Source organism: Brachyistius frenatus, unplaced genomic scaffold, assembly GCF_029030835.1.
Source record: "Brachyistius frenatus isolate BFR_SWC_R1_liver_20210118 unplaced genomic scaffold, ASM2903083v1 Contig_131, whole genome shotgun sequence".
Taxonomy (NCBI): domain Eukaryota; kingdom Metazoa; phylum Chordata; class Actinopteri; family Embiotocidae; genus Brachyistius; species Brachyistius frenatus.
Window position 1 is genome coordinate 49,012 of NW_027210730.1, and position 9,892 is coordinate 58,903.

Sequence of the window (9,892 nt, forward strand, 5' to 3'; positions counted from 1 at the left end):
AAAGAGAGACAAAGATGTTTCAGGGATCAAGAGTTACCTGGATTTAGGAGACAAGGTGTGACTTTTATTAATTTATCACTGATTTGCTGATATATTTGTTAATTTATCTAACGACGTATATTTCTGAACTCCTACATTTTTGAGCATGAGATGAAAAGACAGCTGATCTGAAATATTTGATATTAAATATGCTCCATCCGAGCATTCGTTACCTCTGTCAGGGACCTGCAGCCTGTCCTCTGCAGCAGAGTGTGTGTGCAGAGCGGAGGCAGCGTGCCGGCTCCGGCGGCTCTCCTCCGACTCCTGACGGACCCGTTCTGCTTCCTCCGGTTCTGGAGGGACAGTTCGGACCAGGAGACGCAGTCCTTCATCCAGGAGAGCCTCCTGTGCTCGGTGTGCTCTGGGAGGCTCGCCGGTAGAGAGCAGGAAGAAGAGGAGGAAGGCTTCCCTGCTGGATCCTGTTGGTCCGTAGTTTGGTACCCGGAGGCCTGACGGATGCTCTCCTGCTGTGGTCCAGTATCAGAGCCGCTGGCGCTGACGGTGGACGTGTCGGGTCGAGGACGAGGGCCCGAGGACATCCATGTGGAGCTGTCCTCTCCCTGCGAGGTCACTGAGATCCCAGTGCTGTCGGCATGCTGAGATTTCAAGCTGGTATTTTCTCTTTTCTCCTCCTGTTCAGTTTCCTGCTTCCTCTCTCGGTCTCTGTTTTCTTCTTTGTCTTTTCTCCCATGATGCAGCTCTTCTGCCTCTATATTTCTTGTCTCGTCCCCCTTTTCTCCCACGCCATCCTTCTCTTGGTATTTTGTCACCTGTTGTTCCAGCTTTCTGTTGTTTGCTTCATCACCTTTATCCCCCTCCATTTCTTCTTCTGTGTTTCTGTACTCCTCTTCTTCCTTCTGCCTCTGAATCGGCTCTTCCTCTTCAGTTTTCTTCTCCTCTTCCTTCCTCACGATGCTTTTATTGTCCACACTACGTCCCCTGTCTTCGTCCTTCTTTCTTTTTTCTTCAACTCCCTTTAGTTGCATTTTATCTTCTGCGTTTCTAGTTTCTTCTTCCTCTCTCCTCATCTGTTCATCCCTCCTCTTCTCCCTTTCCTTTCCTCTTTTTCCTTCCTCCTGCTTCATCCTCACCTCGAGCTCCTTAGATAGTCTCAACTCTTCCTCATCCCTCTTTTTCCTCTCCTCTTCTTCTGTCTTTCTCAGCTCATTGTTCAGCTTTATCTCTTCTTCATTTTTCCTCATTTTGTCTTCCATCATCTTCATCATGTCTTTCCTCTCCATTTCCTCCTCATCCTCTCTTTTCCAACTCTTCTCCCTCTCTTTCTGATTCTCCTCCTCTTCCTTCTTCCTTCTCTCCTCCTCTTCCTTAGATCGCATTTCTTTTATTTTTCTCTTTTCCTCCTTCTTTGTCATCTGTTCTATGTTCTTTTGTTCTTCTACTCTTTTCATCTTTTCCTTCATCCTCTGCTCCTCCTCCATCTTTCTCCTGTCCTCTTTTTCTTTAAGTCTCATTTCTACAATTTTTCTCTTTTCCTCTTCCTCACTTCTTTTCCTCTCTTCCTGTATTTTCATCTGGTCGTCCTCTTGCCTCTTCCTCTTGTCTTCCTCCTCCTTTTCCCTTTTGTCCTCCTCTTCCTTCTTCCTCTTTTCTTCTTCCTTCATCCTTTTCTCCTGCTCCTCCTTTTTCTTTTTCTCGTCCTCTTGCTTCCTCCTCTTCTCTTCCTCCTCCTTCCTTTTCTTATCCTCTTGCTTCCTCCTCTTCTCTTCCTCCTCTTCCCTCCTCCTCTTCTCTTCCTTCCTTTTCTCATCCTCTTCCTCCTTCTTAATTTTCCTTTCCTTTTCTTTTCTCCTCCTCTGCTCCTCTTCGATCATCCACCTCTCTTGCGCCACTCGTTTTTTTAAGTTACTGATCACCTCCTGATTGATAAAGATAATAATTCGATTATTATGTGCTTTGAAATACATCAAACAAACTACAAACAATACAAATATTCATCAGAGTGGAAGAAGAAGCTGGAACCAGACTTCTGCTATTTGAACTCTGTGATTTATCACCACAAATACCTAAACACGTTTCCACTGATTTCATTCTAAGTACTTTAAATATTGATTAATTCCTATAAATATAAAATCATAAATACTTCATTTACAGTGGGAACCTCTGCAGCATGTCCATCTGCAGGAAAATGTAAAAGCACCTTTCAGACGTACCTGCTGAAGCAGCAGCTCCTGCTCCAGCTTTTCCTGAGCTCTCCTCTCCATCACTTCAAGTTCCAGCTGATGAAGCTGAAAGCAAACAGGAGATTTATTTACTTTTAAACATCATCATACACGATGACCTTCAACGATCTCTTAGACTCCTTAGAAATAAATGGTGTGTTGCGTTCTGTTTTCTGCGTCATATCTGGTTCTCTGCGCACTTGACAAGTTGAAGCAGTTTTCCTGTTGTCTTTATTGACAGTCTCATTGTATGTTATTATACTTCTAGAAATGACAGGCAGAATGAGTCTCAGTAAAGAACACCGGAGGGCAGCAGTTTGCTCAGTGTCAGAGATGAATACTAGACATACCAGCTACTATCAGCCCTGTAAGAGATGAATCTCTATAGAGAGGATTACATACTCACCTGAAATGGGTACCAAAATGTATTCACTGCTACATAAAGTATTATCAGGACCAGTACAGAGTCACTGACCTTCTCCACCTCCATTATCTTCCTCAGCTCCTCCTGGAAGTCATTTTCTCTTCGTCTCCTCATCTCCTCACAGAGCTGCTTCTCCTGCTCGGCCTCACACTCGCTGATTTTCAATGTCGATGGATTCTCATTCTCCGAATATTCATCTGCTCCAGCTTCACCTGTGATGAGAACATGTGACATGAACTTTTGCAGTGGTAAGATAAGGAGGAGGAGAGCCATGCATATATGCAACTGTACGTTCAGATCTTTCCCTTCCTGCTCTGTTAACTTCCATTAAACACGAAACAGCAAAAGCAAACCAGCTCAAATAAATCCTCTCCCAGTAATGATGTGGGTATAGTAGAAATGATCACAGTCAATTAGTAACAACTATTACAGTCATGGTGTTCTCGTTGGCTCAAACACTCGACAGCTTCATCACCATCAACTTCAGGCTTTCACTTGTAAATTTAACTTTCAGTTCTCTGCTCTAAAATTGGGATTATGTGCTTCTCTGTGATATTGTTCCACATGGATGAGAACAAAAACAAGACAACAGTGACCTCTTGTGGACGGTTGTTCTGTTACCAGAGATGTTTCAGTGTATTATAGGATTTTGAACAAAGCCTTAACAGTGGAATAAAACATGTTGAATTTACATGTTGGCACTTTGTCATAAGAAAATACTCATAATGATTTTAAGTGCCAAAACCAATATTATTTGTCATGATTCATGCTGTTTATTATTTATAAGCGTTGTTGACAAGTCTTAACCAATATTTGATGCCATATTTAATGGAAATATGCACGTAAAAAAACAAAGGTGACCTATGACGAAGAAGGATTTCACCATTTGTAAATTCTTCTGTTGACACAATTTCAGTAGAATGAAATTAGATTTTTAGACAACACTTTATGAAACTTTGTTCTCTACCTTCATAGTTGGGACACACTCGTCTCCCTGTTGGACCGTCGTCAGTCTTCTTCTCTTCTTTCTTTGTTTTAAAAATAACCTGCATCAGTAAAACCAAACATCTTAGGTCGTGTGCATTTGTATTATGTATTATGTCCCACAGTAAAACACCTGAGATTAGATTGAGAGAGACACATCTACCTGCTCATTCAGTGGCATCACATCTTCATTGAGCTCACCGGGCAGATTCACCACACCGTCTGTGATGTGAACCAGTAAAGTCACAGAAAGCACAAATTCAATCCACCAAAATGAAATCATGAGATTGAATGACGATGTCATACCTTCAAGCTGTTCAAGGAGGAGTTTCTCACAAACTGCTGCTCTGCTTTTTGAGGCTGTAAAGTAGCTGAGTAGAGCTGCTGGGATCTGATCTGAGGCCTGCAGGTAAATCACAGGGTAAATATAATAATATTATTCACAAGGTAAATATAATAATATTATTCACAAGGTAAATATAATAAATATTATTCACAGGGTAAATATAATAATATTATTCACAAGGTAAATATAATAAATATTATTCACAGGGTAAATATAATAATATTATTCACAAGGTAAATATAATAATATTATTCACAAGGTGAATATAATAATATTATTCACAAGGTGAATATAATAATATTATTCACAGGGTGAATATAATAATATTATTCACAAGGTGAATATAATAATATTATTCACAGGGTGAATATAATAATATTATTCACAAGGTGAATATAATAATATTATTCACAAGGTAAATATAATAATATTATTCACAAGGTGAATATAAGAATATTATTCACAAGGTGAATATAAGAATATTATTCACAAGGTGAATATAAGAATATTATTCACAAGGTGAATATAAGAATATTATTCACAAGGTATATATAATAATATTATTCACAAGGTGAATATAAGAATATTATTCACAAGGTGAATATAATAATATTATTCACAAGGTGAATATAAGAATATTATTCACAAGGTGAATATAATAATATTATTCACAAGGTGAATATAATAATATTATTCACAAGGTGAATATAATAATATTATTCACAAGGTGAATATAATAATATTATTCACAAGGTGAATATAAGAATATTATTCACAAGGTGAATATAATAATATTATTCACAAGGTAAATATAATAATATTATTCACAAGGTGAATATAAGAATATTATTCACAAGGTGAATATAAGAATATTATTCACAAGGTATATATAATAATATTATTCACAAGGTGAATATAAGAATATTATTCACAAGGTGAATATAATAAATATTATTCACAAGGTGAATATAATAATATTATTCACAAGGTGAATATAAGAATATTATTCACAAGGTGAATATAAGAATATTATTCACAAGGTGAATATAAGAATATTATTCACAAGGTGAATATAAGAATATTATTCACAAGGTGAATATAATAATATTATTCACAAGGTGAATATAAGAATATTATTCACAAGGTGAATATAATAATATTATTCACAAGATGAATATAATAATATTATTCACAGTCCACCATGTTGTTTGATCCTGTTTGTTATGCAGTGGTGTGTGTCCACCACATACTTCACTCTCATGAATGTTCTTCATGTTTTGAATGTTCTTCATGTTTTGAATGTTCTTCATGTTTTGAATGAATGTTCTTCATGTTTTGAATGTTCTTCATGTTTTGAATGTTCTTCATGTTTTGAGAACCAAATAAAGACTGTCTGTGTGGAGGAGGAACGAACCACCTGACACTAACTGTAACGTTACTTTAAGGTCACAGAGTTCGTCACGAGCCTGTCGGACTCACCGCCGCCTCCTGACATGAACACGTGTCCTGCTCCCCTGCGGTTACATCAGATCCATCAGAACACGTGTCCTGCTCCCCTGCGGTTACATCAGATCCATCAGAACACGTGTCCTGCTCCCCTGCGGTTACGTCAGATCCATCAGAACACGTGTCCTGCTCCCCTGCGGTTACGTCAGAATCAGAGATGACGACATGATTCAGCTCCTCCGTGATCGACTCCATCTCATTAGCATCCGTCATGGTTAACGTTGAACCACCGCGACCGTTTACCGTCTGGGAGTTGCGTGAAGTCGGTTCTAAGTGCTGACACACTTCATGTTTGTGTGATAAATATTCCTCCTATGATCTGAAATGCTGACACACTTCATGTTTGTGTGATAAATATTCTTTATTCTATTCGTCGAGGCTAATTTAACACATCTGCTAACTACCTTAAAAAGACGGAAAGCGCGTCTCGAGGAACCTCAGTCTCCATGGAAACGGCACTGTGAACAACGTAGTCTCGTAAGGGACAAACTAAACAAAACGCAAAAGTGTTCTTATAGTGCGCACTTGCAAAGCAGCGTTTAATACTATTACAACTTATTTCTTTAACAGCTATCCATATCATTATTTTAATTGAAGTCAACTTGATTGATATTTGACATTAAATTTAAATCCTCCAGTCAGTAATATGTTGTTTTCTGTAGGCCAACGGTTAAAAGGCAAAAAGAAACACTTCGGTATTTAAATCATGAAGTAAACAGGCTTGGCCGACCTATTTTTTGGACACAGTGTTATTCAGATCTTGTAAATGAAAAGACTGGGTGTCATTATTCTCCCACAGAAGCTGTCAAATGTTCCCCACTTGCCAAGTGTGTCACACTTTGGCAAACTAAGCAACATGAGAACAGCAGAGCTGTTTGACTGCTGCGCTGCTCGGTGAAAATAAAATGTAGTGTCAATGACTTGTGTGGGCATTTGGTCAGCCGGCTAGAAGAGGTCAGTGAGCCTGAGAGCGTGGAGGTGAGTCACCGGACCACAGGGACAGAAATGTGTCGGGCTGCGAACAATGCACACGTTTTCATGGCATTTGTGATCACAAAGACCGGTTCCTCTCTCCCGCGGTGACTTGTGTTGTCCTTCTCTTTGAGGAGATTCCAGTGGCCCACACAGGTTTTCCCATACACATTCCTGACGACTCTCTAAAAAGGAACCCAGTCTCCTTCCTCAGAGTTTCAAAGAGGAACAGCTTGTCCTCCATCCCAAACTGTTTGGTCAGGAGTCAGTGAGGCCGACTCTCTGTTCTCCCGACGCTCCTGGATGGAAACAAAACAACACGACGGCGCCACATCGGACTCGTTTTTCCTTTAAAGGCTGAAACTGAATTCCACAGTAACAATGACTACAACCCTGATGTGGCACAAGGTCAACACCTCCAGAGTCTTCACAGACACACTTTTACGAAAGGTCACCGCGGGTCAGAGCACAGCTTCAGTCCCGAGGCTGACGCGCAGACCAGGACAGCTCGGTGCTGCCCCCGTTGTCGGAGTCAAACTGCCCATCCCTTATGTTTCATTAGGTCCTCTAAGATTCATTGACCAAGTTCAATTGCTCAAAAAGGCTCCATCAGCAAGCCTTGTCTGCTCCGATTAGTGCCAGGCCCTTTGTCGGTGGGCAAGGTGTCCGTCGCTTTTGTTCAAGTGCACGGAGCCCAGACAGCGACCAGACAGGACCGAGCTGCAGATTTACACAGCAGATTACGGCAGTCAATGGCGGCTCCAGCCCCAACGCAGCGGCGGTTTGGATAGCAGCCGCGTGTTTACACTGTCAAGGGGTTTTCTGTTACTGGTCTGTAGCCATTATCTTGGCACCCTATCGGGCCCATCGTGTCCATCTGGGGGCTTTGACGAAATAAGGGATTGGAGGGGGAAAATGCCCTTTAACTTTCTCTTATTCTGAAAGGTTTACATTCATTAATAAACCATCTATGCTGAAATAAACACAAACAAAATTAAAAATTAAATTTCCCCACCAGAAACAAACTCATATGTGAACTGAAGCTGACATTTCGACTCTTCTCCATGGACTGATCCAGATTAAAGGCGTCTGAGAGCAAAGCGACCTGTATAGACACCTGGTAGTTTAAACATATCATGCGCACGTGAGGAGGGGGGTATTTAAACTATAATCCTGCACAAATGCCACTGTAAACCGAATCACTCCTGTGAGGCATGCTGGTAACTACCAGCTGTAGAATCACATCTTTCTGGTGCGGTCGATACTCGGTGTCAGTTCTACCTGCAGGACAGCAGCTGAGACCGGTGCAGTTCACCCGGTTCATCCTCAACGTCCTGACGGAGATTATCAGTCCCTCAGAGGGCTGACAACAACGGTGAATCAGGCGGACTTGGATTGCCTTTCAAAGTGAATATCAGGCCGCCAGTGTGACCTTAGTACATCTAAATCTGCTTCAAACGACGGCAGGACTACTGGAATCAGAAGTGCCTGACGAGCGCTCTGCAGGGGGTTCGTTTACTCCACAGATGCACACTTCTACCAGCTTTTATTCATTACTTCATCTCACTTATTTGTTTAAAATTCCATATCTATGCAAGTGATATCACAAGTTTTTGCACACGTCTTCTTTGTCTAACAATCACATGCTGAGAACAATGTTCGTCCTCGTGGCTATCGGCGGTGTCACTGATAACCAGCGGCTCAATGAAACGTTTGCTCTTTTATTTCCTCCACTGGGCGACTGAATAGTGTTCATGTCTTCAGAGCTTCCCAGTATGAACTCAGAGTTTTGTGTGTGGAGTGAAACAGGCTCTCAGTGAACACAGAAATCAATACATGGGAATTTAAATAAAATAAAAAGATATGAAATAGAGATGAAGCTCTGATCTGGATTTCTGCAAATGTACAAGAACTATTAAATCTGATGTAAACAGTTACAAGATTGTTGTGTACAGGAGGTATTTTACTTTTATATCAGTGTTGTGAGGCTGTTGATGGAACTTTTCAAGAGCCAATAGCCTCGATTTTAAACTTTTCATTTATTTAATGTTATAAATAGAGTTTTTCAAGCTAGTAAATAATTTAATGTTGGATTTAGACTTGAGATTTAAATGTGTTTGTTTCTGCAGCCCACTGACGGGCCAACATTCACTGACCTGCATCTCTTTTACAGTCATTATTTTGTATATAATGTTGTGCATGAGTTTCAGTCCGGCTTTAGAGCACATAACAGCACTGAAACAGCACTTACTAAAATAATCAGTAACCTCCGACTGAACTCTGATGAAAATAAGGTCTCAGTTCTGATCCTGTTGGACCCGAGCGCAGCCTTTGATACAATTGGCCGCGATATAGATAGATAGATAGATAGATAGATAGATAGATAGATAGATAGATAGATAGATAGATAGATAGATAGATAGATAGATAGATAGATAGATAGATAGATAGATAGATAGGTAGATAGATAGATAGATAGATAGATAGATAGATAGATAGATAGATAGATAGATAGATAGATAGATAGATAGATAGATAGATAGATAGATAGATAGATAGTTCTATTAATCCCACAAGGGGAAATCTTTTCAAAATTTGATCGTGATCAATCATCTTGAGAAGTTGGTTGGTCTGTCCGACAGTGTCTTAAATTGGTTCAAAACATAGATCAGAGAGACAAAGTTTTATGTCAGCATTAGAGATCAAGAGTCAGAGAAACATGAGGGCTGCTGTGGGGTTCCACAGGGCAGCTGCCTCGGTCCTCTACTGTTCTCACTCTACATGCTGCCACTGGGGAACATCATCAGAGAGCACAAGGGTTGTTTTCATAGATATGCAGATGATACACAATATGCAGCTATGTGCTCCATCACTGAATGTCTTTAAGCAATAAATAAATGGATGAGCAATAATTTCCTAAAATTGAATGAGGATAAAACAGAAATCCTCCTCGTCGGCCCCAAAACAAAAAGAGACATCATAGAAAAGTATCTGGCCCAACTAACTCCGTGGGTACGATCAGAGGTAACTAGTCTGGGTGTAATCTTACACTCTGATCTAAGTTTTAAGGGAAACATTAACAAGGTGACCAAAACTTATTTCTTCCATCTTAGAAACATAAACAAGGTGCCGTTTATAAATCAGACAGATGTTGAAAAGTTGATTCATGCCTTCATTTCTAGCCGATTGGACTACTGTGATAAACTTTTTACTGGCCGACCAAAGAAAACAACAGAGAGACTTCAGCTCATCCAAAACTCTGCAGCTCAAGTGTTAACCAGAACCAAGAGGAGAGAACACATCAGTCCTGTTCTGGCTCCACTGCTTCATATCATAAATTGAATTGTAGAGAACGACCCAAATCAAGTCCACTTGCATTCATTTTTATGCATTTTATCTGTTTCTTATGCATTTTATCTGTTTTATCTCATTTCTTTTCTA

The 9,892-nt window shown here is 40.1% G+C and overlaps 1 protein-coding gene across 1 annotated transcript in view; it reads right to left on the bottom strand.

Moving 5' to 3' along the window:
• The window catches only part of lrriq1 (leucine-rich repeats and IQ motif containing 1), a 37,330-nt gene extending 31,548 nt beyond the window's left edge, over positions 1-5,782 (bottom strand). Inside the window, exons 1-7 of the mRNA XM_069714486.1 lie at positions 5,453-5,782; positions 3,934-4,030; positions 3,791-3,849; positions 3,611-3,689; positions 2,695-2,855; positions 2,211-2,285; positions 213-1,916 (exon numbers count right to left, since the gene is read on the bottom strand). Of these exons, the coding sequence (XP_069570587.1) occupies positions 213-1,916; positions 2,211-2,285; positions 2,695-2,855; positions 3,611-3,689; positions 3,791-3,849; positions 3,934-4,030; positions 5,453-5,692 (2,415 nt within the window). The 5' untranslated portion in view covers positions 5,693-5,782. The remainder of the gene's footprint in view (positions 1-212; positions 1,917-2,210; positions 2,286-2,694; positions 2,856-3,610; positions 3,690-3,790; positions 3,850-3,933; positions 4,031-5,452) is intronic.
• Between the last annotated feature and the right edge of the window lie 4,110 nt (positions 5,783-9,892).